Consider the following 25374-nt stretch of genomic DNA (forward strand, 5'->3'; position numbering starts at 1 on the left):
CTTCTGCTCTCCTGGACAAATAAGGATTTTTCTAGCTCTGCTGCTCTGTGTTTCACGGAAACCTGGCTGAAAGACGCCATTCCGGACAGCGCGTTGAGTCTGCCGGGCTTTCAGCTGTTCAGAGCAGATCGCGACGCAGAATCAACAGGGAAATCACGTGGTGGCGGGACATGCTTTTACATCAATGAGAGGTGGTGTACAGATGTAACTGTGTTAAAGAAGATGTGCTGTTCAGATCTAGAAGTGCTCTTCATTAATTGCAAGCCGTTCTATTCGCCGCGGGAGTTTTGCTCGTTCATTCTCGTCAGTGTCTACATTCCTCCGCAAGCGCACGTGAGCTCCGCTTTACAACAACTCGCTGATCTGATCACAGAGACAGAACAACAACACCCGGACTCTGTTTTAATCATTCTCGGGGACTTTAATAAAGCAAATCTCTCTCGTGAACTGCCAAAATACAGACAGCACATCACATGTCCCACCAGAGACAGTAATATATTGGATCACTGTTACACCACAATAAAGAATGCATATCACTCTGTCCCACGAGCAGCTTTGGGGCTCTCTGATCACTGCTTGGTTCATCTTATACCGACCTACAGGCAGAAACTGAAATCAGCTAAACCTGTATTAAGGACTGTAAAAAGATGGACTAATGAAGCAGAGCAGGATTTACAAGCTTGTTTTGACCTCACTGATTGGAGCGTTTTTGAATCTGCTGCCACCGATCTGGACGAGCTCACAGAGACTGTAACATCTTATATCAGTTTCTGTGAAGACATGTGCATTCCTACCAGGACTCACTTAACTTACAATAATGACAAACCATGGTTCACTGCAAAACTCAGACAGCTCCGTCAGGCCAAAGAAGATGCTCACAGGAAGGGGGATAATGTCTTGTATAAACAGGCTAAATACACACTGGAAAAGGAGATCAGAGTGGCAAAGAGGAATTATTCAGAAAAAATAAGGATTAAATTCTCTTCCAGTGACTCGGCATCAGTGTGGAAAAGTCTAAAAGAAATCACCAATTACAAGACACCATCCCCCAGCACTGCGGAGAATCAACACCTGGCAGACGATCTGAACGAGTTCTACTGCAGGTTTGAAAAGACACCCCACACCCGCCCTGAACACCTCTCCACAACCATTCACACCTCCAGCAACCCCCCTCTCCCCCACACCTGCAATTCAGATCAGCGAAGACGAGGTGCGCCAGGTCTTCCGGAAGCAGAAAATGAGAAAAGAACCAGGTCCCAGACTGTGTTACACCAGTCTGTCTGAAATCCTGTGCTGACCAGCTGGCCCCCATCTTCACACAGATCTTCAACAGATCACTGGAGCTGTGCGAAGTCCCTTCATGCTTCAAACGCTCCACCATCATCCCCGTCCCAAAGAAACCCAAAATTACTGGACTTAATGACTACAGACCTGTGGCTCTAACGTCTGTGGTCATGAAGTCTTTTGAAAGACTGGTGCTGGCCCACCTGAAGGACATCACTGGACCCTTGCTGGATCCTCTTCAGTTTGCCTACAGAGCAAACAGGTCTGTGGACGATGCAGTAAACATGGGACTGCATTATGTTCTGCAACATCTAGACAGACCAGGGACTTATGTGAGGATCCTGTTCGTGGACTTCAGCTCGGCCTTTAACACTATCATCCCAAACCTCCTCCTGCCCAAACTAACTCAGCTCTCCGTGCCCACCTCCGTCTGTCAGTGGATCAACAGCTTCCTGACAGACAGGCAGCAGCTAGTGAGGCTGGGAAAATACACATCCAGCACCCGTACGATCAGCACTGGAGCTCCTCAGGGTTGTGTTCTCTCTCCACTGCTCTTCTCCCTGTACACCAACGACTGCACCTCTAAAGACCCCTCTGTCAAGCTCCTGAAGTTTGCGGACGACACCACACTCATCGGCCTCATTCAGGACGGTGACGAGTCTGCTTACAGTCAGGAGGTTAAAGAGCTGGCTGTCTGGTGCAGTCTCAACAACCTGGCGCTCAACACGCTAAAAACTGTGGAGATGACCGTGGACTTCAGGAGAAACCCCTCTGCACTCCCCCCACTCACCATCATGGACAGCACTGTGACTGCAGTGGAGTCATTCAGGTTCCTGGGCACCACAATCTCTCAGGACCTGAAGTGGGACACTCACATTGACTCCATTGTGAAAAAGGCCCAGCAGAGGTTGTACTTCCTTCGCCAGCTGAGGAAGTTCAACCTGCCACAGGAGCTGCTGAAACAGTTCTACTTCGCCATTATTGAATCTGTCCTCTGCACTTCAATAACTGTCTGGTTCAGCTCAGCTACCAAGTCTGACCTCAGAAGACTTCAGAGGGTAGTCCGGACTGCTGAGCGAATCATTGGTACAACCCTCCCTTCTCTCCAAGAACTGTACTCGTCCAGAGTGAGCAAAAGGGCTGGCAGAATCACTCTGGATCCCTCACATCCAGCACACTCCCTCTTTGAACTGTTGCCATCTGGTCGACGCTACAGAGCACTGAGCACCAGAACGACCAGACACAGGAACAGTTTCTTCCCTCAGGCAATCCATCTCATGAACACTTAACAATAACTGTGGAACACACACTATTTATTCACTCATACACTTATTTATCTAACACTCATACTCAGCCTACACCTCAAATTTGCACATAATATACAGTACCTGTACATACAAAAAAACTGTCTATTGTAATATAAGTGCACACACAATTGTCAATTTATATATTTTTATTCCTTATTTACTTGTTCTATTTTTATTTTTATTATCTGTGTTTTTTGTTATGTCACTGTCATTCTGTTACACTGTGGAAGCTTCTGTCACGAAAACAAATTCCTTGAATGTGTAAACATACCTGGCAATAAAGCTCATTCTGATTCTGATTCTGATTCTGATTCTAAATCAATCTACGAATGATCGAATGATACACGGATTATTTAGCTCATAGGAATTCCAGATCAAATAATGTGAGGATGGTTGAGCAAATTGAACTGTTATCCAAGAGAAAATGGGACATGCCATCATATAACAATACCAACTGATGCTGTTTTGTTGGATTTCAGATATGACATTGACTCCAAAAGTCCTGATCTGGCCAAACACGTGAGTGTATAGAAGCACTTCGTATTTGATTTTTGTGTATATATGTGCATGTGTGTTTGCTTGGATGTATATGAAAGTTCTTTGTGTTCATTGGCGATTGCACTCACATTTTGACATGCATGCTCTTCATTCTTTGGTTGGTTTTATGCAATCTGAAATGACTGAAAAATGAAATTTTGTATCATTATCAAAGCTGTGCAAAACTGAAGAAGTGAAGTTAAACTCTCTCTTTGACTTCTGATGGTTCTGAATGTATCCTGCAGTGTGCTTGAATATCTTAGGAAATACATACACTTTGTTTCCTATTAAACTGATGAAAGGCAAGCTAAAAATATAGAGTTTTGACTAAACATTTGCACCACATTTTTCAGATTAAAAACAGTCATTGTCTTTCTTTGTATGCAAATTAGACTTCATCAAATTAGACATTTGCTTGGTGCAATTAATGAAATATATCAAATATATAAATGAAATAATTTTATACAGAAATTATTCTTCTTGTTCTTACAGTATATAAAAGTTATATAAGTGTTACAAAATAATAGGTTGCATCATTACTTGATTTGCATAATTATATTCAATTAAACAGGTACCAAAACTATACGCAGACAGTGTGAAAATAAACAACTGTCTCAGTAGGGGCAAATTATGAATTATGATTTTGTATAGAACCACCCGAATGTTTTGTGTGTGTATCTGTTCATTTTCACTTTTCAGTGAAATTCAGATTTATGATTTGGTTTTCTCGCTTTCTTTTGTAATCAGTGATCATCGTGGGTGTTTTTCCCTTTCTCTCTTCTCCAAGATCCTTTCTCACTATTCTCTAACTCTCGTTTTTTCTCTTCTATCCTCTTTGGCCTGACTTCTTCAATTCGTTTGTATTTTATTTATTTTTTTGTCTTTTTGGTTACATGATATGCTCTGTTGTTATTGTTATATTTGCGGCCTCACCTCCCTACTGGAAGCCCTCCGATTTCAACGTACGTCTCTGCCTTGCATTCCTAGACTTTTCTCTTTACCTGTACAACACATTTATACCCAGAACCACCCTGACTCATTCTACTCTCTCTTTTTACTTCCTGTTTTCCTTCTGTGGGCCTTCTTTTGTTCGGGCCACCCTTCTGTAGGACTTCCTGGGCCAGACCTTCTGCACTCTGGGTGAGATAGTGGGTTCACCAGGCAGTTCATTTATACCCAGAACCACCCTGACTCATTCTACTCTCTCTTTTTACTTCCTGTTTTCCTTCTGTGGGCCTTCTTTTGTTCGGGCCACCCTTCTGTAGGACTTCCTGGGTCAGACCTTCTGCACTCTGGGTGAGATAGTGGGTTCACCAGGCAGTCGTCTGGAAAAGCCTCTGGGGTAAGAAGCTAATGCACTGTTCTATGAGCCAGGCTTACATACTCAATCAGATTGAGATGTATTCAAAGTTAGAAAAGATGTATGGGCTCAGCAACTGTGCCTGAAGCCATCTCAGATAGATTACTGGCCATAGGAAACAGAAAAATGACTTTCTGTGCAGCTGTTCTTTAGTAGATCACCTTCATTGCCAATGTAAAAATGGGGAATTACATTTTATGCAGCACATTGGTGCATATTGATGTTTTTGGGGCGCTAAGACGTTATTTTGACCCATTGTTTTGACTTATTTTGTATGTTTTAGTTTATTTAGTGCTGAGCTACAGTGTGTGTGCAACCAGTGCCAAAGCTTGTTTGACTAATGAGTCATCTTTTGCTAATTAGGTCATAAACATGTAATACATTTTTTTCTTAATTAACTTTATAGCTGTATGAAGCACACAGGCCTTGTATATTTAACTTTGGCCAAAAAGCTATCATGCACTTTAGTTGATCAGTTGAACTCGTCTTTCAGTTCAGATCTCGCTGAAATGAGCCTGGTGTTCTGCTGTCGTTTAGAGCGTTATAGCTGTGGAATGATGATGGATACTCCCATCTATCCCTCACCATCTGTGTCTTATGTCAGTGTAGCAGATTATTATTTATTTTCTTCTGATAAGTGTCACTAAGTCAGTAGAAAACCTTAGTAGAAAACCTGAATTTTTAGTGTACCAAATGTTCCTTTTGCAGCTTCCTTGTGTAAAACCAGTGAAAGGCAAAGGGTCTCACACTAAATATTGTTTTGATTAGTTCATAGCAACTTAATAGAAAAAAAATTAAGTGGCTACACTTTTGCACAGTATTGTACATATTACATGAGGCACACATACTGTATATTGCTCTGGATCTGATAATGTTAGATAATGATAATGTTAATAAAAAATAAATGAGTAATGCAAAATCTAAAGTTATCTTTCGCTGTGGTTATAGGCATTATTCCAGGCTTTCTCAAGATTGTTGTTCTCCTAAATAATATTCGAAATTAGAATTAGTGTATCCCAAATAATGTTGAAATGAATATCCCTGAAATACCCAGATGGTTTACTGTTTTTGGCGAAGTGCAGATAGCTTCAGATTCGAAGTGCAGATAGCTCTAATGGCTAATATTGCACACAACCCAATGTACTTTGGAAAATTGGACTATTCGGTTCAGAACTACAAACACAAGCAGAAACAGGGCAGATCTTTAAGACCAATGATTGCGAGAGAGTTTTAGGTGAAGTGAATTGAGTGATTAATAGTATGTAACTAATAATTATTTAATGGGATCCATGTTATATTTAATCTGCAAAACTATTGTGAACTTTTATAAAAAATACACAAAGAAAGATCATGTGACTGGAGTAATGATGCTAAAACTTCAGCTTTGAAATCACAGGAATAAATTACATTTTAAAATATATTGGGCTGAAGCAGGTATTTTAAATATTAAAATATTTCAAAATTTTACTGTTTTTGCTGTATTTTGGATCAAATAAATGCAGGCTTGGTGAGCAGAAGAGACTTCTTTAAAAAACATGAAAAATCTTACAATATTCAAAAATGTTTTCACTGGTGTACACTCTAAAAAATGCTGGGTTGTTTCAACCCAATGTTGGGTCAAATATGGACTAACCCAACTGTTGGGTTAAAAAGTAAATTTAAAAATTTAACCAAAATTTAACGCAACAGTTGGATTAGTCCATATTTGACCCAACATTGGGTTGAAACAACCCAGCATTTTTTAGAGTGTATGCTGGGCCATTAACTTTCAAATGCATAATTTTGCAAAAACGTGAGGAAAGTTCTTTGCGTGTAGGCCCCCCCAGCTGGCAGATCAACATGCTGATATTTTCTATCCAGTAAGAATAGTTGACTGTAAATTAAATGAACTGAAATGTGGAGTGTGTATAAGAGGATATTAACTGTGATAAGTTGATTGACAGGCCATGTACTGTAACTATGCAACAGAGTGGTATATTACACTTTCTTTAATGGCTTAAGTATAAGTAGGTGAACTGGGATGCAGCACTCGACTTTGGTTTAATTTATTTAAATAGAGAACATAAGGAAGGAGAAAGCAACTGAAGCAAAGACACTTTGTACTTTGTGTGCAACTAAGGAATAAAAAAAATACCAAAATTGTGTAAAATGCCTAAGTGCAGGATGACCTGCTTTTGAACAGCTTGTCGTCTGTATTACATACACACAAACTCTCTAATATCGTCCTCTTTCCACACCTCAATAATTCCCCATAGCCACAGAGCAGTCTTTGGGTATCTATTGCAGGAAATAGACTATAGCTTTCCCTCCATCCGTCCTGTACAACTGATATAGATGCAGTCATCTCTTGAAATGTATCCCTCCGTTGTGTTGAAATAAGTAAATCAGAGACTACACACTTGGCAGCTGAATACAGAGAATTGTATGTTTGGCAATAAACAGGGTGTAAGGAAAATGTAGCCGCAGGCTGAACTGCTTTAAAACACACTGCAAAACTAGTCTTATTGGATTTGAATTTCAGCAATGTTAATTCATCATCTCCCCTTCACTGGCTGTGTGCCGAAATAACACAAAACATTTCCCAGCATTTGACTCCATTAGAGTTTTCTACTGTTCATATAGGGGATATAGGAAAGGAAGTAACATAAGCCTTATTGAATACAGTACATTTGGCCCATCTGTGCCTTAAAAGCTGTGCCTTTAGTGATGCTGGTTTAATCGGATTGACCCCACTGTAAGCCAATTTAGCTTACTAGTTATTTACAACTATGTACTATATATATACGGTATATATAAAATTGTTATTTATTTGCATTCAATAAGAAAAAAGTCAGCTTATTTTGCATTTACATTGTATGATAAAGGGCAGCTGTGACGTTTGGTTCTCAGTTTGAATGGTCATGATGCTTCTGGCCCGTGGCATTAGGTTATTATGTCATACTGATGGATTGGGCCTGTGCTTTATATCAGCGTTAAACAGGACTTGTATGCTTTGACTCTGGAAATGCATTATGCTGATCTGCATTGACAAATAGAGAGGAAGGGGGTGGGAAAAAAGAAAGGGAGAGAGAAATATGGGCCAACGAGTCTTATCTAGGCCTCAGATTCAATACTCTGGTGGGACAGTCATGTGTTTCTGACTGCGGGCTGTTTGAGCTTTTTACTGAAGAAAAAAGTCTGTCAGATTTAAATGGTAACAAGACAGAAAGCACAAGTAACTCTGAGCTGTAAGAGAACAACAACAGACAGAATGGAGGAATAGATTGCAAGCTTTTGCCCTCAATGATGGACCCAGTCTCCAAAAAATCACCCCATGAAATACAAATGGATTGTTGCTCTGATACACTGGAAATATTTCTACCTGATCTGACTTACAGTCTAGTTTAATTGGAGAAAGATCAATTCAGTCACGGCAGCACAGCAGCATGGGTATTTTTGTAGCAATAGCCAACAATGTATGGGTCAAAATGATCGATTTTTCTTTTATGCCAAAAATCATTAGGATATTACAGTAAGTAAAGATCATGTTCCATTAAGATATTTTGTAAATTTAAAATAAAATAAAAAATATTTTAATATGTTGATTTATTTATACTTTTTTATTTATTGCTTTTACAATCACAAATCATAGCACAGTATTGTAACAACAGCATGCAACAGCATGGTCAGCAAAATTGTAAAGGAGTAGTAGATTTTCACTTACATTTATGAATTTGGTAGACGCTTTTATCCAAGTCGACAGACATTTTCTTCAAGGTACACATTTTCTCAGTTCTTGCTAGTGTTGCTTTCGTCAACGAAAATTATTACTAAATATCGTCGTCAACGAACCTTTATCACGTGACAAAAACGAGACAAGACGAGACGTAAACGCTGGTCATGTGACGATGACTATAATTAAATGTATAATGCAATATTGTTGACGAATAAAAATGAAACTAAATGTGGTTTATAAAATAAAAACTATGCTAAAATGTCTCTTCATTTTCATTGACCAAAACGAGACGAAACGAAATGTTATAATGTTATTTCGTCTCGTTTAGTCACGTTATTATTATTATTTTGCAGTATTTCTGTTTTCTGTGTCTCACTTCAGGGTCTGCATCAGGTCACTCTGCGCAGACGCAGGCGACGTCACTTCCTCAAGCCCCACTCGCGGCATTATTTAGAGCAGTGTTTCCCAACCGAGGTGCTGCGTCTGTCGAGAGCAGGGGTGCCGCATAAAAAATCCTTTTTTAATATTTTTAAATTGCTCAAATGTTCAAAAAAGCACCTCTTATATAATATCCATTTCTGATGTCGCCAATAATTAGAGATGCACTGAAATTCCGGCTGCCGAAAATTAGTTCACCGCTCAGGATTCACTTTCACGTGGTGTGACGCTCTGCGTATTATCCCACTCTATGCGTGTGTGCGCTTTGCTCAGTCGCTCAAGGCCCATGTGAGTGCTCCACTTGTATACCATTCATGCTCATCGGAACAGCAAAGTCCACTCAAAAATCAAGCTGACAGGAAACATCTATGTAGTACAGTATTGTTTCTGTTTGCAATAGCCCTACTGTGTTGTAACAAGGTGTGGTAAATGGGCAACTCTGGTAATGCTGCCCTCTCACTCATTGATTTGCTAATCGTTATGCTCATGTGTCCTCTTATAATAATAGCTTTCTAGGATTAAACATTATTTGGATAATTGGTAAAAAAAAAAAAAAAATCTCTTAATAGCCCTACTGTGTGTTAGACCTACCCAAAAAACTAAAAAGCAATTTATTTCATTTGTAGGCCTATTGTAATTTTTTTTATTTGTGCTATCATTAGTAATTTCTTTATTTGTTCTTATTTTATTATTAACTGCTTAGCCTCCTTGTCATTTTTTATTCAATTCAAAGTTTTAAATCAAGCTATCTCGTGCTACTGCAACAAAATTACCCAGCTGTAAAATCAAAAATACACTGAGTGAGCAAAACTTTGTTTAATTACCATTATAACTAGCTATCTCACAATGTTTACATATGAATAAAAGTCTACATTAAAATCCAATAAATTGGTCTCTTCATTTGAAATTAGCCTACTGATTGCCACCATTGATAGACACATTTTTTTTAATAATATTAAAAATATCTGTATGACATTATATTCTGCAGTTCTTCCCTGTTGTACCGAATATCTACACTTTTCAAATTATCACATCGACGTTAGAAATTCAAATATTGTGACAAAATAAATTTTGTAGGGTGCCACAAATTTGTTAAAATTTCCAAAGGGTGCCGCAACTATTAGAAATTCAAATATTGTGACAAAATTAATTTTGTAGGGTGCCACAAATTTGTTAAAATTTCCAAAGGGTGCCGCGACTAAAGAAAGGTTGGGAAACACTGATTTAGAAGACAAAAACCAAACAAAGTTAAGTGACACAGAGAAAGGGACCGATGGCCGGCCAGCCGGGGATCGTCTTTATTTAAATTTATGTGTATGTACTTCTAACATGTTTGGTTGGTAAAATAAATCAACACTAGTTCTTGCTTTCACTGGGAGTCAGACCCATGACTTTGGCGTTGCTATTGCCTTGCTCTGTAGTTTAAGCCAACGGAAGGAATCGTATATGGGAGAATATTTAATATTGTATATTATGTATATTATGTCCATCTAAATAGTCATATTGAAAATGAAATCTAGTGTTAATCCATCACCTTGGATGAATTAAATTGGAGTTCACACATTCATCACAGGAATCCGTGATGGTCTAAGCCGCTCCATATTATGCAAATACACAAACATTCACACTGAAGGATGGGGCTTTTCAGTGTGGGTTTTTTATTTATTTATTTTTTTAGGTCCCCATCACAAAATGAAATTTTAAGCCATTCTGTCACATTCAAAGAGCTCAGGACAGGAAATGCATTTTCCATCCCATCTAGTGCAGCACTCTGGGCTAGGGTCATTTATGAAAGGCAATTGTTATAATAATATGTACATTGAGTGCTCGGCTGAGTTTTTAAACAGCTGACAGGCCATGTAAAATGCCCCCAGCAAATTTTACTTCATGGACATTCCTCCTGTTGTCATTTTTACAGTAGATGATTTGTTCCCTTAGTGCTCAACACAAGGGCAAGACAAATGTTTCAGGAGGGCACAAAAGCACACTGCCATCTTAGTGACCTCTGACTTTCCTCTTTTGACTACTCTGACATGCTTACAGTGCCATATTGTTAAACAGACTCCACTATAGATGGCAGCAAAACCAATAAGGACAGAAGCAAAAAGTATTATAGATATGAAAGTTATCAATCACTACGCACGGTCAGGTAGTAATGCTAAAAAGAAGAAAATGCATTGTGCAAATGACTCACTGAAGAATATCTCATTCAAGGATATCCAGATACTCAGAGTAAGCACAATTTCAGGTCTGTAACAAACATCCTCTTCTCTCCTGCTAGATGAATGGCTTACGTTTAGCAGAGGTAGACTCTGTGCTCCGTCATTATGTTGAATCGATTGCCATATCCAAGATTTGTTTTATGAATAACATTTAATTGCAGACATGCATGCATTCTCGCACAATAAACAATAATAGTTCATTTGAAGCTTGTTCGACTGCGATGCGTCTTAAGTAGCTCTGGATGCTGAAAATGAGTCATCATTATGGTAAAGACATGGTCGGTTAGCCTGGAGGTTTCATATTAATTATGGATTACACAGCTATGTGCAAATCATATGCAGAGCTTAAATTTTCTTTGGTTGAAGCCATTTTGCAGGTGTTTCTCTGTTGCTGTGTTTAGGCCATTGAAACACTGAGAACGGTGCACCAATCTTAATTCAAATCCGGGTGTATTTCAAGATTATGGATGCCTGTCTAAGTATGAAAAGCAATTGGATTTAAATTATAATCTTATTCCAACCCCTTGTGGAGTTCTGGAGCTTTATGTAATGCAGCTTGACTGCGACTTGCTCGCCGCAGTGAATCAGCGATCCGTCATATTTCACCCTCCGCTCCGTTTGTCTTAGTTTCACATGAAATGAGTCTGGATAAACTTATTCACTTAATCTCTTTGTTAGACAGATGAATGTAAATGTTCCTAACAGCCCAATGGTCTGTGAATGCACATCTTATCGCTCTCAAACAGGGCTGTTTATTTCAGGTACTCTGGTTACATACGCACTCACATACTCAGAGACACATGAATAATTTAATCTGCCTTTTTCAGTTTTCTCTAATTCTATTTTCTTTTGCATGTTCAATACATATTATCTTATATACTTCAACTCTTTTGCGCAACACATGCTTAAAAACCCCTGCCATAGAGGACATTAGTTGGCAACTCATTCTCAGGCCTGATGAGGGCCATTGTACGACGGGCCTGTTTGTTTCTCTCCTTCGCTGAATCTCCTCCATTGCTTTTCCCCCCTCTCACCTGTAAACCTGTTGTCTGCTTAAATACCAACATAATTCTTCATCCTAATGATGAAATGTGCAAACATCTCTACAAACCTCACTACTTGCTGTTCAGAATGATAATGCTGGCGTGTGGGAATGACATTTAAAGGGGTCCAATTATGCTTTTTCACTTTTTTAATTTTAGTCAGTGTGTAGTGTGTATGTTTGAGCGGACAGACACCGAACGGCGCCGCCGGTGTGCCTACGCTCATAGAAAATAATGTATTTGAATTTTAAAGACGTGGTGCGACGCGACTCTCGTCCAGTGTGTGACCGCCTGAAACGCTGTTTTTTTCACTTCCGTGCCCCAACGTCTTTGTTTGGGCTTCCGAAAGCAGATGATGTCAGGAAACAGTGGTTGCAATTTACTTTTTAACTCTGTTCCTGAGCATTATAACCCCAATTTGCTATTGTGTGCTGCGCATTTGACTGAGGACAGCTTCCACAACACGAGTGAGTAGTGCCGGATTCCCAAAAGCTTTTGTTGAAAGACGGAGCAAGGGGGCGTGGCAGTACTGAAACACCGTCTAAGCTGTTCACCAATCACAACGCACTGGGACAGCTAACCAATCACAACACATTTTGTTTTTCGGAAGGCGGACCTTCATCAAAGCCGGAACTAATCGAGCCGTTTGTGCCAGGCTGGGGAGAAAGGTATTTTAATAATGTAAATTATGTGAAAAATAATGCGTTTTTCGAACCACCAAGCATGAGAGCATGTTCTTGTACACCCCCAAAACAAAATCTAGACTTTGTAAAAGAGCATAATAGGACCCCTTTAAGCATTTTCGATTACCCAGAGGGCTTTTGGCAGGTTTAAGACATCATGGGACACCACGTTTAATTAAAATGCAGTTTATTTTATTCTTTGGTACAATATACAACGTTCCCTGACTCATTAGAGGACGGATATGAAGAGAAATCTCCCTTTATTGTAAACCCTGGACTCTTTGTCAACACTTTGATGAATAGCTTCTGATATAGCATGTAGAATTACCTCACAAGTCGCAAGTAGCGAGCAATTTGTTAGGCTGACGAGTAGCTCCATAAATCACCTCCTCTTCTCACATGAATTGGATCAAATCAGGCCTGCCCGTGTGGAATGAGACACTGAGCAGCTACGAATGCCATGATGAAGAAAAGGCTGCAACAAAGTCTGAAAATATTCGGTGTAATACCAACTGACTCCTCTTCCTCGGCCAACTTTCTTTCATCTGTGATCAGTATGTAAAAATATTCCCCCTGTTCCTTAAGGACAGGACTTGGTGCGCATACTTTGTTAAAGGACTGTTTGATCATAGCGAACAGGTCGGGCTGTGTGATGTTGACTTATAAGTCATTTGGCTTTGAATGGCAGATTTGGGACAGTATCATTGATCCTCTGAATCTCCGTTGGCTCCAGTTAAAGGTTAGAAAGTTGATATCAAGCTCTCGGCTGTGTGCAAAAAGATGCCTTGATCTCTTCCTCATGCTGGTGTGCACTCTAGATCATTGTTATTGCTTATGTCAACAGTATCGAGCTTTCCCTTGGCAGGTGCAATGCTGTAAATGCCAACAGAATCTGCCAATAGTCAAATCAGTTTGTGTCTAAGGTATACTTAATTATTGCATACTAAATATGAATAAAAACGAAAAAGGTTTGTCTTTTAAATTTTTGTACTGTCTGGTGTATTGTTTAAATGTCAAAAAAATTTGACAGCAAAGAAAATCAAGAGTTAGTGGAGATAGTTTCTTAACACAGTAACTTGCTATTTAAATTTATGTAGCCAAATAACTTTCAAAAGTTTGGGGTCAGTAATGTTTGAAAGAAATTTTACTTTTATTCAGAAAGAATGCAATAAATTGATTAAAAGTGAGAGGAAAGAATTTAAAAAGTTAGAAATGATTTCAAATAAAAGCTGTTCAAATAAACTTTTTCTTTATCAAAGAAACTAAAAAAAATGGATCATGGTTTTCACAAAAACATTAGGCTGTACAACTGTTTTAAACACTGACAATAATAAGAAATGTGTCTTGAGCAGTAAATCAGTATATTAGAATGATTTCTGAAGGATCATGAGACACTAAAGACTGGAGTAATGATGCTGTAAATCCAGCTTTGCATCACATAAATAAATTACATGTTAAAACATATTAAAATAGAATTAAAAAAACAAAATTGTAATTATATTTCACAATATTACTTTTTAATATTGTTGTTTTTTCTATACCAAGAACCCTTATTAACACTCTCCACACATGAGAGAAGTCAGTCTGAATTGACAGTGTCTGTATTCTTACATTCCACATTGCATTTGACGGCTGAGAAATCTTCATTTTCTGCCAATGTGAACACTAACAAGTTTAGATGATTTAGCTTGGTTCCAGGCCATGATATACAGTAGCTTCAATGGCACTACTGTATGCAGATCAATTTAATTTTTTTTATTTTAACAATTTTCGATTTAAACTAGATGAAAGGAAAATTTAACTCTGGTGAGTTTGCATTAATAAGAATAACAGCGTGCTGTGTTCAATGTCAGCTGAAGGCACTAAGGGATTCAGATGTTTGTTCAGACACTAATCAATTGGGAATGCAGCAGGGAGAGGCGTGAGCGCCATTGATTTTGCTCTTCTGCAGAGCACAGCTAACACACAGTGTTAAAGGGGACATCGAATGCCCATTTTCCACAAGTTGGTATGATTCTTTAGGGTCTTCATGAAATGCCTGCAAAATACTTTGATTAAAATTCCTCAATGGTCGTGTAAAACAACAACCTTTTTACCTTGTCAAAAACAGCTCTGTTCACAACGAGCCATTTTGGTGCATGGCTCTTTAAATGATAATGTGCTACTGCTCACCCCACACCTCTCTTCTGTTTTTTTGTGTATTCGGTGGTGCGTTACCATCAAAAACAAAAATAATGTTAGACTCTTATGTTCACTTTTACATCCAACTACAAAACACCTGGATTGCTTACCAGATATTATTGTTGCTATAGCTGCTCAAGCATGGAGAAAATGGTGGACAGTGTACAATGGGCTGAGGGAGGAAATATGCTAATACAGGACAGTCCGTCAGTGGACGTGGGCCTGAGCAGTATGATGTCATTTTGCTCAGAAACTCAAAACAGCTTGACAATTGAGACTGTTTAGTTTTTTTGAGGGGGGTTTAAAATAAGGAGTGAATGGATTTTTAGCATTATAGGGTGGCTGTATCCACACACTGCTAAGACACATTTATATGCACATTTATATAAAAGTGAATTTTCGATATCCCCTTTAAAAGCCACTTTCCAAATAAACAAATGGCCACGCCATTGGGGTTTGTAACAGGAAACACTTCACAAAGAACCACATTTCAAACAGTTTCATCATTTTTATTCTTCTGTTGCAGAAAAAGGTTGTATATACAGCAACCTGTGAATGAATATGTTGATAAAAGACGGCTCCACTTGTGTAACAGTTGTCAGTTTGTTCATGTATTTGCAATTACAGTGCAACATGTTTTAATATTACTGTCAGTTTTTAGCTTTCATCTTTGTGGGGATTTGGAAAGCTGAGAGCACTAATCAGGGTATGATCCTAGAAAATGAGTTGAACTTCATCAGTTAACCCTGTTTACTTGGTTCATGTTCAAGAATTGGATCAAAGAATATGTTTGACTCAACATCTTGCCACTCTGTCACTGATTCAAGAGTAATTTGTTCAGACACTACAGAAAAGTCAGTGGAGAACCCGTAATAACAAACCAAAGTTTTTTTTCTTTAGTAAAGAAGTAGTTTCTAAAACAATAGGTTTAATCTAACATGTCCTCTCTAATACCTGAGGGAAAAACATGAGCAGCAGCAAACACTGACCTTTCTAACCTACATTGTGGAGGTGAGACTGAGGCAGTTCAAAACAACTATGGTGATCCGGAATCTTCAGAAGGTTAATGGAGAAACTGGTCTGAAATCCATTGTGTATCTGAATTATTCACCAAGTGTAATTTTTTTAGAGAAGTGTCTCCTATAAAGGCAGAGGGTAAATTGCTCCCTCACTTGTCCTGAGGCCAAAAGCTCATTTTACATCCTTTCAGTGGCTCGAGTGGAACTGGCCTGCTTTTAATTGTCTCAGCTTCAGATTATGAATGTGTTTTCCACTAGCCCTTAGAACTCAAAGCTATTTAAAAATAGTAATATAATATAATATAATACTTTTTATTCAGCAAGGATGCATCAACATTTACAATAAAGACATCTACAGGTGCATCTCAATAAATTAGAATGTCGTGGAAAAGTTCATTTATTTCAGTAATTCAACTCAAATTGTGAAACTCGTGTATTAAATAAATTCAGTGCACACAGACTGAAGTAGTTTAAGTCTTTGGTTCTTTTAATTGTGATGATTTTGGCTCACATTTAACAAAAACCAACAAATTGCTCGCCTTGACCCCAGCCTCAGTCCATTCCTTGTGAAGTTCACTCAAATTCTTGAATCGATTTTGCTTGACAATACTCATAAGGCTGCGGTTCTCTCGGTTGGTTATGCATCTTTTTCTTCCACACTTTTTCCTTCCACTCAACTTTCTGTTAACATGCTTGGATACAGCACTCTGTGAACAGCCAGCTTCTTTGGCAATGAATGTTTGTGGCTTACCCTCCTTGTGAAGGGTGTCAATGATTGTCTTCTGGACAACTGAAAGATCAGCAGTCTTCCCCATGATTGTGTAGCCTAGTGAACCAAACTGAGAGACCATTTTGAAGGCTCAGGAAACCTTTGCAGGTGTTTTGAGTTGATTAGCTGATTGGCATGTCACCGTATTCTAATTTGTTGAGATAGTGAATTGGTGGGTTTTTGTTAAATGTGAGCCAAAATCATCACAATTAAAAGAACCAAAGACTTAAACTACTTAAGTCTGTGTGCATTAAATTTATTTAATACACGAGTTTCACAATTTGAGTTGAATTACTGAAATAAATGAACTTTTCCACGACATTCTAATTTATTGAGATGCACCTGTATAATGTTACAAAAGATTTCTATTTCAAAGAAATGCTGTTCTTTCGAACATTCAGTGTAATTTCATATAAACTCTAAGAAAGGATATTTTCTTGGCCACAGAAAATAACTTTCTTACAGTACTAATGCATTAGAGCATGTAGTTACATCGGATTGTAACAGGGATATTATTCACAAGCTGTGACAGAATCAGAAACTCATGTAATTTTAGATTTACATGATTACACAAGATTTATTAACTAAACACTAACACATAACTAGTCTAAACAAACAAACATACAATCACTCATACATTGGGGGAAGGGCAAATGAGACTGAATGCATGAAAGCATTAGAGAAACAGAGGATGAAGCTATGAAAAGAGTCAGTTAACCACCTGAGTAAAACCATCAGCGCTGTTTTACAACTGGGTCTACAGCTTATACTAAACCTCTGTTTCGTTTAGTTAAATGTACGATACTTGCATTGCCTTGGTCTTTGACGAGTGTCCGGATGCAGTCTCCGATGAAAGTCTTGATGGTTTTAAGGTTTGGTGGTGTTGGAGTTTAAATCATGTTCTTCCGGGTTTGAAGGATGATGAACTCCAAAGGTGTTATTCTGACTCGTGGTGATTGGGAGTTTCTTCCCAGGTGGAAAGTGAAGAAGAGCTAAGAGAGACATCAGCTGAGATCCAAGGATCGTTGGTGAAAGGAAAGTCGAGGCCACAGCCTGGCACAAACTTAGGGTTCTAGAAGAGTTCTAGTTCATCATCCTCATCCTCTTCGGATCTAAAAAAACAGACGGGCTGTGTTGAGGTCTGCGCCGGCTCTGGGACTCAGCAACCAGAAGACAGGAAGGTGATGAGAGACGAGGGAAGAGACTAAAAAGCGAGGCGGGTCACTGATGTGAGGCCTTTTAAGTTCTGTGGAGGTCACGCCTTTTGGGGATCAAAGAGCCAATGGTGACTTGCACTTTTGGAGGGAAAGTTTATGTAGCGTCTCGACCAATCTGACACACTAATTTTTATTTGATTTAACAAATCAATTATTCATTAGATTAACAAATCGTCACAGTCCCCTCACTCAATAAACTGGATGCCAGGATTTCTGCTGAACACCATCCCCCCTTGGTCACCATGACAACTAATGCGCTGCCTGAGCTTCACGAGGGCGTCGCCTCGCTTCCCCCGTCTGCGCGTCCTGAAGCGCTTGATCAGCGCCGCAGCTCCCCCGACTACAATGTCCAGCAAAACACCAGAATAATCGAAAACCGGTGAAATATCGGGTGGTGTGTACTTCCGAATGTGCAGCAATTCGTCTCTGGTGAAACTGATTGCAGGGATATAACTAAAGACAGGACAAACTAACAAAAACATAAAAACAACTGCGGAGCACGCCACGGAGGCAGCCATCAACTTCGGCGCCATCGCGAAGAAATGACTCTTTAACTCTTTAAATTTGACTCTTTTTATGACTCTTTGTCTTAGAGCATGGTATTTTGCATATGTAATTGGATTGGATGTTGATGCCAAAACTGTTAAAGTTTCTTAGAACAATAGCATGTTGCATGGGTATCAACATACAATATACACTCTCATTTAGATCATCAAAATACGAATTCAAAGAGACCAAACATGGTATAGGTGAGGCTATATTAGTGATCTATCATAAGCATGCATAAAACAGTATATAATGCACAAGACCATATACAAGAAGGTAGTAATCATACACAATGACCTGGGGATATGCATGATAAGAAAGTAATAGAATAATTTGTCTATGAATGAATGAAAGAAGTCAATTCCTATAGCAGTATGTGTCTGTTTTAGAGAGAAATAAGTAGGGGGGAAGATTCTCTCTACATAATTTTAGGTCGTAAAGTTTATCTGATCTGGCTGAGGTGTCCTGGTTACCATGGTAACCAGGGGCCTGTTCTGCCTTTTGAGGTGTACTGTAAGTCACATTTTCGTGGAAGGGTCCATAGACCCTCATAGTTGACTAGTTGGTTGGATGAGGTGTGTTAGGGATAATTTGTTAAGTATAACAAATAATTGTGTGTCTCATTGGTCCAGATGCTACAACACATATTTTACAACAATTTCACATAATTTTTATAGCAATACAAAACATGAAGGACATATGCATATTAACAGAGAGGCGTTTCTGCACCTGAGCTGAGCACTTTAATGCATTGTTACTTGTTCATCTCTAGTTGGCAGTAACCCTAAAGACACATGAGAGGATGCATTTTCTTTGCACATAGAGGGGTCAGCATAAAATACTCTACTTGAGTGTGCACCAGTTGATGTCTAAATTTAGGATCTTGTGTGATTGATAGAGATAAACTGGTATGAATCAGCCAAAGATTTAAGCGTTACAACATCCTGAACACTTCCTGAGGCAGAGGTTTATTTTAACACTTGATGGTTGCTGTTTGTTGACTTCACAGGATGTATTCAGGGCAAAACAATGATCTGAACTGAAATATCCAGTTTTTGTCAGCACACAACATGACTGTGATCTCCAGCTCCGCAGTATACCATCTCGGCTTTTGAAACAGTTCTGATAATTACTATTCTGAAATTCTGCTGCTGTTATATGTAGCCATATGCAGTCATGAAATATCTTTAACTGTAATTATATGGGAATCAGGTCATTATTAAGAGGATTTTTTTCACACTATTCCTGCCCAACTGTTCCCAATAACTCAAAACTGTGTGCACTAATGCACCGTATGTGTTATTTTTCAGTGGCATCCCCGGGAAGAATTGTGGTACCATTATTCTCACCGCAGAGGAACTCGGAAACTGTCGGGTAAGTCAGCAGTTTTACTATATCCTCCAAAGAATAGTTTTACTCTGAAATAATTGTTTTTTTCAACCCCTTTTCACTTCGAAATGCTTGCAACTATTCAGCAGTGAAAACCTTTACTGAAATGATTCACTTTGATAAGAAAGCTGACTACTGTTATACTCTTGAGAACAGACCATTCACTGCCTGGCAGCCAAATACATTATTCTACAGAAATGAACTGGATTGTGCCTATGTCTGAAATATAAGTTGTTTCCACAGACAAAAGGGTAACAACATTTGAACACCAAAGCCACCTTTAAATACTTTTATTTCCATCTTACTGACAAAATGTTATTAAAGCATAAATAATGGAATAACCGAAGCCATGGTATTTGTAGTCACACGTTTGCATCATTATTTAATACTTCTAACATGCATTATTAACCATCTTTTACACTGGCCGTTTACATTATTCTGCTTAACTAAATAAAGACCAGCGCATAGGCTTGATGGAGAAGCAGCTGAAAAATGACAGAAGCGAAGATCACTGCAGCATTGCCCATTGGGTACTGTTAGAGCTTTTGATCTAATACATAATGAAGGCTTTGTTTGTCTCCCTTGTTCTTCTGGATACTTTTAGCTGGTATTTTAAGACCCGCTCTTATTGAACCAAAGGGTCATGAAATTGCCATCAAGGTTTTCAAGGAGAAATGAACACACAATGGAATGTTGCAGCAACTGGTGTCACAGCTTGAGTAAAAAAAATAGTCTTAAAATTGCTTTGAAAAAATCAAAGCGAGATATGGATTGTGTGGCCTCTCTGAACCAATTCAAGAGTGATGACGTCTCCCCCTTCTAAGATCTGTGTACTCATAACATGTTTTGTTAAACCTGCATTGATTGTCTGGTCCTAAGTATCTGGAGAGGACCAAGTATCCAGCATCTAATATTCTGCTTATGCATTTTAAACCTGCTCTGACGTCAGTCTTGATTGCTCTTGGACCAAAGGATCCGATATAGTATTAGCGAATAGCACTAGATGGATATGATGAGAGGGTTCTTATAAATGGGAGTGATGGCTTGGAAAAATTATAAGCAATAAAATACTAATTAAGAGGCATTTGAAGATATCTGGCTATGTGAACATTCATATGGACTGCTGAAGATAATCAGACCATGTAGTTTAGTTTTTCCTAAACTTAAAAAAAAGAAAATGTATCTTTTGTAATGTATCTATCTGTAATGATACTAATATAATTTTCATGAAATTGTTGAGTTCTTGCTTAATTTCAAGTTAAATATTAATTCACAATCCACTTTGATGGATTCATTCAGTTTGTTCAGAGTAAAGGAGTTGAAAAACTCCTTTTTAATCCTTTTGTGGGATTAATTTAAAGAACTGACTCATTTGTTTCAACTACAATAATTAGCCAGCAATGACAACGAATAACATGTTTTATGTTGCAGTCCTCAGTCATTTTATTTCATCATATTCTCTTTAGACTGCATGTTAAAATATAACCATTCCATTTGTGGATTCAGTGGAGGAGGTCAGACAAAGAAGTTTCTATCTCCATCCCTCCCATCTCTTTATCATGTCTTCTTACTGGAACGTTCCAGTTTCGTCCCTCTTTAATAAAGTTTACTCTGTCACTGGTGATAGTACTCATTAAATCACTGAAATAGCAGTGCAGAGTAAATTACAGCTTTTCTGGGTTGTAAATGGCTATGTTGCGCTGACTACAAGCTCAAACACACACAAAGGACTGCTCATTTGAGCCATCTATTGCACACACTCACAGCCTCACTCAAGCTCATTTGAAATGCTCAAAAAGCTTTTCCCCTCTGTGAGAGTAATATATTGGTACATCTGCTTGATCTATATATATTTCACATGGTAGATCAAAAGATTTTACAGGATGTTATGAAAGGCTGGGTTTTGATCAGGTACATGCAAAGAACAGCTTTGAGGAAATGCACCATGTGGAGACGAGCACCTCCGCTTAATAGGTTTGCAAATATCTTCAAAAGTCTGTCTCTTTCCAAGAAGTTACATAGATGAATCCCATTCAGAAACCAGATAAAACCTGCAAACCCAAAATAATGAATGAAATGTTTCATCTCTGAAGTTCATTGTGGCCAAAGACAGGGCAGCTTTAGCTGTGATGTGAATCGCTTTGACTGACTGTCATTTATATAACTAACTATGCTGTCATTTAAGTTGTTTACTGTTGCTGAAGAAAGAATTGCAATCTGCAAGAAGACTGGCTCTCATGCTCGATTGCTCGATAGACGCTGGATGGAATACTAGCATAGGTTGATATTTCGCTTTTCTCTGCCCAAATTGTTTTCAGCTCAAATTGATCTTGCCACTAAGGTCTATTCATGGGATCATAATCGCTGTGAATGCTTGGTTTGAATCGGGATGTTAATCATGTGCAAAGTCCTCCACACACTATGGTTTAGTTTCAGTCAAGAAACAATTCAAGCAATGTGTAATAGAAGGTAGTGCTCCCTCGGCCATTAAATATAAGGTGAATTGTCCCTAGAGCGTGGAAAGACCACTAGCCATGTTCATCAGTGGATATACCATTAAGACTAATGACTTCGTATCAGTTAGACCTCACACCATACCATTATGGCTAATGAGGGTTGTCTCCATTGTGTTGATAACATCCCTCTGGCCCATGAAGCCCCTAGCAAGCAGGTTTACAATGATGTCAGTCATTACTGGAGGGTAATTTGCAGTATCAACTGCACATCACGTGAATGATTCCTTTGGAGATGTTCTAGATCTCCTTCAATCTCTTCTCTCACTCACTCTTCGTCTCTCCTCACTGACTCCAGCCTACAATTTCATGCTTCTCTGAATGGCACTCTAAATGCAAGATAGTGTTTAGCGGCTAATTGGTTCAAATGGAATTGATGTTTGTTGATGCCAGGCACAGATTAACCATTTGGGCCACAAAATACCCATTTAGGGGCCACAGACGGTTTTTCTTTTGTATCCCAAGAAATTGCAGATAATAATAAAAATTAGATTGGTATCTTGATTCATGTGGACTGTTATTTTAGTATTATTTATATACTATTGTTATTGTTATTTATATTTTGAATTTTTTATTTTAATTTTAGTTAAAATTGTAGACACTTTGCCACTTTTTAATATATATGTATTTTGCTGCCACATCATTTAAAAAAATAATTATGTCAGCTTTATTTTAATTAATGAAAACTTTTAATAATTTTAGTTTTGGTTTAAAGGGGTCCTATTATGCTCTTTTACAAAGTCTTGATTTTGTTTTGGGGGTGTACTAGTACAGGCTCTCATACTAGGTTGTTCGAAAAACACATTATTTTTCACATATTTTACATGATTACAACACCTCTCTCTCCAGTCTGGCATGAACGACTCGAAATAGTTCCTGTATCAAATGAAGGCCCACCTTCTGAAATACGAAATGTGCTGTGATTGGTTAGCTGGGCCAGTGTGTGTTGTGATTAGCAGCACCTGGCGTCGGCGCCTGGTCGGAAAATGTCATTCCCCTTACCATAGCCGCCTGCGAGCTTCAGTGTAAATATTGCGTCAAAATCAAATCAATTTGAGCGTGATTTAAACCCGGATGATTGTAACCACTCTAAGTTCGTCTGCCTTGGGAAAGCTAGCGCGTCTCCGACATAGTGATAACACTCGTTGCCTTCTCTAGTGCAGCTCAACCAGGTCTCGTCCCATTCGTCGGTATTTGTGATATCACAAATCCCAGAAAATATGCGTTGCAGTCCAAACGAGTCGTTTGTTGTAGTTTTTGAAAAGTGATTTCTGTTCAATAAAATATCTCCTTTTGAAGTGGACTTTGAACTTTGTAACTTTGCAGATCTTTTTTATGCTCAAACAGCAACATTACAGACTAACTAAAGTTGAAAAAGTCAAAAAGCATAATGGGACTCCTTTAACAATAACACTGTTCATATGTCAGTGAAGTACATAATTATTATATAAATTCAATGATAATCTAATGGCATTCTATACAATATTACAGTTAGGTCCATATATATTTGGACACTGACACAATTTTCATAATTTCGACTCTGTATGCCACCAGAATAGAATTCAAATGAAACAATCAAGATGAAATTGAAGTGCAGACTTTAAGCTTTAATTCAAAGTGGTTGAACAAAAATATAGCATAAAATGCTTAGAAATTACAACCATTTCTATACACAGCCCCCCCCCATTTTCAGGGGCTCAAATGTAACTGGACAAATAAATATAATGATAAAAATGAAAAAAATATATATATATTTTTGATATTTTGTTTAGAATCCTTTTCAGGCAATGACTGCTTTAAGTCTGGAACTCATAGACATGACCAAAGACTGGGTTTCCTCCTTTGTGATGCTTTGCCAGGCCTTTGCTGCAGCTGACTTCAGTTATAGTTTGTTTGTGGGTCTTTCTGCCTTTAGTTTTGTCTTCAGCAAGTGAAATGCATGCTCAATCGGGTTGAAATCAGGAGATTGATTGGACCATTGCAGAATATTCCACTTTATTACCATCAAAAACTCCTGTGTTGTTTTTGCTGTATGTTTTGGGTCATTGTCCATTTGTACTATGAAGCGCCGTCCAATCAACTTTGCACCATTTGGCTGAATCTGGGCAGAGAGTATATCCTTATACACTTCAGAATTCTTCCGGCTGCTTCTGTCCTCTGTCACGTCAGCAATAAACACCAGTAACCCAGTGCCACTGGAAGCCATGCATGCTCATGCCATCACACTGCTCCACCATGTTTCACAGATGATGTTGAATGCTTTGGATCAGGGGTTGGCAACTTTTTCGGCATGACGTGCCATTTAAAATTTTTCTGGCTAACCACTGTGCCAACACCCCCCCCCTTTCTGTACATAAACATTTTTAAATGATATGATAAAAAAAACAATAGGCCTATTTGATTTTCATGCAAATAGTTTCTGAAGATTTTTTCATAAATAGTTTTTAAACTTTTCTAAAGTTTCTTGAATAACAGATATACAGTGTGACCATACTGAACACCACTGTATGTGTGTGTATGTGTGTGTGTGTGACAAGGCCAATGCATTAAAACCGTTCTATATTAATGTGCCGCTTTAATTGATGCGCCCACACACACTCCATTCGCACACAGAGATCTGAGATCGCGCTGTGCAAAAAGTAACATTCAGAAGCTCATAAACTTGTTGTCAGCGCTGCCACGCGACTTTTATTAATCGATACTGAATCGCTACATTATATTTCTCAGCAACGAGGGGGGTAAAATCGCTGTTTTTTAAGTAACTAAACTCAGCTTCATTGTTTGTAGAGAAAGACACAGACACACTGAATATAGCTGTCGGTCATTTAACATTTCTATCGTAAAACGTATCTTTTAAAGTTGACGAATATTAAATGGTTTGCAGCTTCATCTTAACTCGCTCTCTTTAACGTTACACTGATGCTTCGCGCTCTGTTTCTGTGAACAGTAAACCCCGCCTGTTTTGATTTGATTGGCCATCTCAGTCATTTTGATATTGACAAGCTCTTAGACCGCTGAGGCTTTGATCTGAAGCGCCTAGTATGTGCAGTGGTCGCGCACGCATCCGTAGACTAGCGCAAGTTAATCCTCTTACTTTAATAGTTTTTTTTAGCTCCTAACAGGCTGTGTGACTATGAGAAGTTATTACCTC

The 25374-nt window shown here is 38.5% G+C and overlaps 1 protein-coding gene across 1 annotated transcript in view; it reads left to right on the forward strand.

Moving 5' to 3' along the window:
* The window catches only part of LOC107550474 (copine-5-like), a 94823-nt gene that overhangs the window by 34798 nt on the left and 34651 nt on the right, over positions 1 to 25374 (forward strand). The window contains exons 5-7 of the mRNA XM_016231756.1: positions 3071 to 3110; positions 4394 to 4470; positions 19632 to 19695. Coding sequence (XP_016087242.1) covers positions 3071 to 3110; positions 4394 to 4470; positions 19632 to 19695 — 181 coding nt within the window. The remainder of the gene's footprint in view (positions 1 to 3070; positions 3111 to 4393; positions 4471 to 19631; positions 19696 to 25374) is intronic.

The sequence above is a fragment of the Sinocyclocheilus grahami genome, unplaced genomic scaffold, assembly GCF_001515645.1.
Source record: "Sinocyclocheilus grahami isolate Dianchi unplaced genomic scaffold, SAMN03320097.WGS_v1.1 scaffold399.1, whole genome shotgun sequence".
Lineage (NCBI taxonomy): Eukaryota > Metazoa > Chordata > Actinopteri > Cypriniformes > Cyprinidae > Sinocyclocheilus > Sinocyclocheilus grahami.